A 5,060-nucleotide genomic window follows, 5' to 3' on the forward strand; every position below is an offset into this window, starting at 1 on the left:
TGGGATGGGATGGGATGGGATGGGATGGGATGGGATGGGATGGGATGGGATGGAAAACAGGGAATCACTGGGATTTGGGATGGGACGGAGGACAAGGGACCACCAGGACAACCTGCAGGATTTTATGGGAACAGCTCATCCCACCTGGAAGTCCTGCGGTTTGTTGGATAACGGTTTTTTGGGAGAGCTCCTCCTCCTCCTCTTCACCCCCTGGATGTGATTCCCAGGCGGTTTCTTTGGGAATGAGGGCGCCTCCGAGCCCGGTGCTCCCGAGGATGCCGAGGGCTCCGTGTCCCCCGTGGCCTCCGGATCTTCCGTGTCCTCCTCTCCGGCCGTCTCTGCCCAGCGGGAGAAGGGAAAAGTGGGATTTGGGAATGGGTTTGGATTCCAAAATCCGGGATGGGAAGGGGTTGTGGTTACCGGTGACCGTGTCCAGCTCGGCAGCAGCCGGGGCCGGCTCCGGAGGGGCGGGAGGCGGGAAAAGTGGGATAGCGCCCGGAGGGGGGATGTAGGACACCTGCAGGAACAGGGAAGCCTGGAAAACAGGGAATGAGTGTCAGAGAGGCCGGGATGGGAGAGCTGGGATCAAACTGGGAGGGACAGGCTCAGACTGGGATTGAACTGGGAGGGAAGAGATTCAAACTGGGTTTGAACTGGGAGAGACAGGCTCAGACTGGGATCAGACTGGGACAGAAGGGATTCAGACTGGTCCCAAACTGGGAACCCCAACTGGTTCAAACTGGGAGCCCAAACTGGGAGCCCAAACTGGTCCCAGACTGGGAGCCACAACTGGTCCAAACTGGGAGCCACAATTGGTCTCAAACTGGAAACCCCAACTGGTCCAAACTGGGAGCCCAAACTGGGAGCCTCAACTGGTCCCAAACTGGTCCCAGACTGGGAGCCACAACTGGTCCCAAACCAGGAGCCCCAACTGGTTCAAACTGGGAACCCCAACCGGCCCCAAACTGATCCCAGACTGGGAACCCAAACTGGTCCAAACTGGGAGCCACAACTGGTCCCAAACTGGTTAAAACTGGTCCCAAACTGGGAGCCACAACCAGTCCCAAACTGGGAGCCCCAAGTGTTCCAGACTGGTCCCAAACTGGTCCAAACTGATCCCAAACTGGTCCAAACTGGTTGCCAGGCCCTCACCCCGGTGCTCTCCTTGCGCGAGTCCAGCAGGGGGAGGCTGAACGAGGCCGCCAGGCTGGGAGTGCCCAGAACATCCCGGAGCGGCACCCGGGATTCTCCCAAAAACCTGCGGGAAACAGGGAGAGGGCTCAGGGCTGATCCAAGGGCATCCGAACCATTCCCGAGCCACGGATGGGAGTCCGGAGGAGGCCACGGAGATGGAGCCAGGCTGGGAGAGCTGGGAATGTTCCCCTGGAGAAGGGCAAAATGCAGGGAATGCTGAGAGTCCCTGCAGGGGCTCCAGGAGAGCTGGAGAGGGACTGGGGCCAAGGGCTGCAGGGACAGGAGCCAGGGAATGGCTTCCACTGGGAAAGGGGAGATTGGGCTGGGATCTTGGCAAGGAATTCCTGCCTGGGATTCTGCAATTCCCAGATTTCCTCCGGCTGCCCCTGGATCCCTGGGAGCACCCAAGGCCGGGTTGGATCTGCCCGGGACAGTGGGAGGTGTCAGTCAGAATCTTCCTGCTCCAGGATCCAGGACCCTCCTCCCGTTTTCCCGTGGCTATTTATGGGCACCCAGGAGTTGGAGCAGCCCCAAATTCCAGCTCCTTTGGATTTCAGCCCGGCAGCAATTCCAGCCTCGGCTCCAGCCCTGGAATCAGGTTCCTTCCTGCCCAGGCCTCATTCTCAAGCTCCTATCCCTAAAAATAATTCCCTTCCTCTGTTTTTTCCCTTTTCCAAGCAGCTCTCGCACCCCGCGGAGCCGGGAAAGGCCTGGAATCACCGGAATCCCGGCATTCCTCACCCAGCAGGAGCCCCCGATCCATGGGGAACCCCTGAAATGGGGGGCACCGGGATCAGCCGGAGGAAGGAAACCGGAGGCTCCGCTCCCGCCGCCCTTCCCGGCACTGCCGACGCCTTGGGAATGATCTTGGCAGCGCTTCCCAAATCCCGGCCGAGTGTCCGAAGTGTCCATCCCCAAACAACGACCCCCTGTGTATTCCCGACCTTCCAACGCTGGAATTTCCCCTCGGATTCCGAGTGAAGCGGCCCAAAAATGCGGCTCTGGCCTCCCACGGCCTCCCCCGCTCCCACAGCGGGAATCCACGGAGTCCGGGAAGAGCCGGGTGAACCCCGGGATTGGGAATAGGGAGAGGGGGTGGTGTCCGGCTCCGGAATTTTTCCCACCTGTTTCTTCCCACGGTTTCATGGTCCTTGACCACCACGGTGAGCTCGGCATCGGGATCCAGCGGGATTCCCTTCAGATCCCACTCGAATCCCTGGGGAAAAAAGAAGAGGGAGAGGTCGGGATCAACACCTGGAAGTGGGAAACCCAAATCTCAAAACCCTCCGGAACCATGGCGTTCCCAAAGTCAAATTTCCCGGCAAATCCACCGGGGAAAGTTGCCTTGGGAAAAAGTTTTCCTTAGCCATGGATTGCCGGGAAGGAGCAAATCCCAGGAGCTGTTCCAGACCCAAATCTGTGCCCGTTTTCCCACCAAGCTCCCTATTTTTTTTATTTTTTTTTTTTTTGGAATTTTGGCCCATGGGAGCACAAGGACAGGGTTGGAAGGGAAAAGGTGCTGGAAAAATTCCCATTCCATAGAAATTTCTTGTAACCGAGTCCAGATAAAACCTTGATGGAAGGGGAAGAGATTGGGATTCTGCCTGGAATTCTGGAGCAGACAGGGAATGATCCCGAATTTTCCGTGGGGAGGAAGCCCCAGGGAATCACCTGAGCTCGGGGCCGTTTTCTGGGAACAGGGATGAAATCCAGGGATTGGGAATTCTCACCTCATTCCAGACAGGATTGACGTTGTTCTTGATGACCTTTGTCCTCTTCTTGACACCTGGAAGGAGAAAAACCGGGATTGGGATCTTCCTGGGGATCGGGAGCTTCCCAGGGACCAGGATCCAGAATGAAATTCCCATTTTTCCCACAATTCCCTGGATCAGGCTCCGTTCCCTGCTCCCAGCTGGAGCTGAACTTCCAAGAATTCCTAGGAAAATTGTTGAATCCCAGGGGTGGCTGAGCTTCCAGGGATTCCCACAATTCCCTGGATCAGGATCCAGCCCCATTCCCTGTTCCCAAGCAGGGCTGGGAATGCAGAGATTGGATCCAGGATCCCCCTTGGAGCCCCAACACTTCCAGGATGGAAAACACACTGGAAAATCCCATGGAATCCCTTCCTTGCTGTGCCTCAGTTTCCCCAGGAGCATCCAAATGTTTCCAGGGATTGGGAATTTGGGGTGGGCGGGAAGAGCCAGGGGAGATCCCAGACATTGAATTCCCTCCTTTCCCAAACCTCAAGGTTGTGCCTCAGTTTCCCCAAAAAGCCGCATGATGGGGAATCCCGGGATTCCCCCAAATCCAACATTCCCAATCCTGGGAATTCTCCATCCCTCCCCACCCCCTTGCCAGAGCCACGCCCCCCTCATCCCTCCTGGAATGTCGCCGCATCCCAAGGGAGGGACCCCCGCGGGAAGAGGAAAAGGAAAAGGCCAAACAATGGAGGTGACTCAAATCCCGGGAGACTCCGGGATATTCCAAATATTCCCGGTTTTCTGCTCTTTTCGCACCGCTCAGCGGCTCCTTCCCTGTTTGGGATTGGGAAGAGCCGAAATTCCCGGTTCTGGGAATAAGGAAAACTCATCCCGCTGTTTTTCCGCGTCCAGAGATTTATTCCCATCCCATTCCTGATTTTTTTGGGTTTTTTTTCCCCGGGACTCAGAGCCCTGGAATTGCCCTGGATGAGGATTCCATGGAAAACGGAGCTGCCGGGATTCTCCAGAGGGATCCCGGTGGGAATGGGATCGGCAGCACCCCCATTCCAAACGGAAAACCTGTATCGGGAGCCGCTCGGCCTTTTCCTTCATTTTTGTTGAAAATGGGATTTTTGTCCCCATTTTTTTTCCAACTCCAGGAAAATCCCAGGGCGGCGCCATCCTGAATTTTGGGAATTTTGGGAGTGCAAACCCCTCCGTTTTCCCAGGAAATCCATTCCTTGGGAATGGGATAACCCCCGCTCCGTGTGGTATTATTCGCATCCATACCAATCCAGAATTCAAGGATTTAAAGGGACGGAATTCCCGGGGATATTCCAGCGTGGATTTAAAAACTTTGGGATCAGGGAGATAAAAGCGGCAAAGGGAAGGATTTTCCAAGGATTTAGGAGCTTCCCAGGTCCCAAATTTTCCTGGGAGCTGCTTCCAAAGCCGAAAAAATATTCCAAACCCCTCTTCCTTCCCGAATAAATGAATAAAAAAACCCGGGATTCCCTCACCTCGGAATGTCAGGCTGGCCACGGGATCGCTTTGTTTATCCCGCTTTTCCAGGTTGGGAAGTTGGGAAGCCCTTTGGAGGAGGCAGCGGAGCATGGCCGGGATCGGGAAAGCCGGGATCGGGAAAGCCGGGATCGGGAAAGCCGGGATAAGGATCCTCTCCCATGCCCCATTCCCACCCCCTTTTCCCGGTCCGGCCCTTCCCGGCATGGGAACGCCCCTGGAGAGGCTGGGAAAAAACCGGGATCGTGGGAAGGAGAGCTGGGATTGGGGGGAGATGGGAAGGGCGGGAGTTGGGAATAAATCCCTGGGATTCGGGGAGGTTGGAATTCCCAGGGATTTGGGAATGCTGGGAAACGCAGGGATGGGGAATAAATCCCTGGGATTCCAGGAATGCCGGAAAACCCAAGGATGGCCAAACACCATCCCGAATCCGGGAAAACTCCAAAACCGGGATTTGAGAATGCTGGGAAACTCAGGGATGGGGAATAAATTCCTGGGATTCAGGGATGCTCCAAGTTCCAAGGATACCCCAGGACCGGGATCCAGGGAATCCGCAAATCCCAGGGATGGGGAATCAATCACCGGATCCAGGGAATCAGAGGCGGGAAATGAAATCCTTGGGAGCCAGGAATGCTGGGAATATCC

The 5,060-nt window shown here is 56.2% G+C and overlaps 1 protein-coding gene across 1 annotated transcript in view; it reads right to left on the reverse strand.

Moving 5' to 3' along the window:
• DYSF (dysferlin) overlaps nucleotides 1-4,565 on the reverse strand; it is a 72,131-nt gene extending 67,566 nt beyond the window's left edge. The window contains exons 1-6 of the mRNA XM_033513903.1: nucleotides 4,415-4,565; nucleotides 2,925-2,980; nucleotides 2,319-2,410; nucleotides 1,153-1,258; nucleotides 421-535; nucleotides 145-338 (exon numbers count right to left, since the gene is read on the reverse strand). Of these exons, the coding sequence (XP_033369794.1) occupies nucleotides 145-338; nucleotides 421-535; nucleotides 1,153-1,258; nucleotides 2,319-2,410; nucleotides 2,925-2,980; nucleotides 4,415-4,508 (657 nt within the window). The 5' untranslated portion in view covers nucleotides 4,509-4,565. The remainder of the gene's footprint in view (nucleotides 1-144; nucleotides 339-420; nucleotides 536-1,152; nucleotides 1,259-2,318; nucleotides 2,411-2,924; nucleotides 2,981-4,414) is intronic.
• Between the last annotated feature and the right edge of the window lie 495 nt (nucleotides 4,566-5,060).

This window comes from Parus major, chromosome 4 (assembly GCF_001522545.3).
Source record: "Parus major isolate Abel chromosome 4, Parus_major1.1, whole genome shotgun sequence".
Classification (NCBI taxonomy): Eukaryota; Metazoa; Chordata; class Aves; order Passeriformes; family Paridae; genus Parus; species Parus major.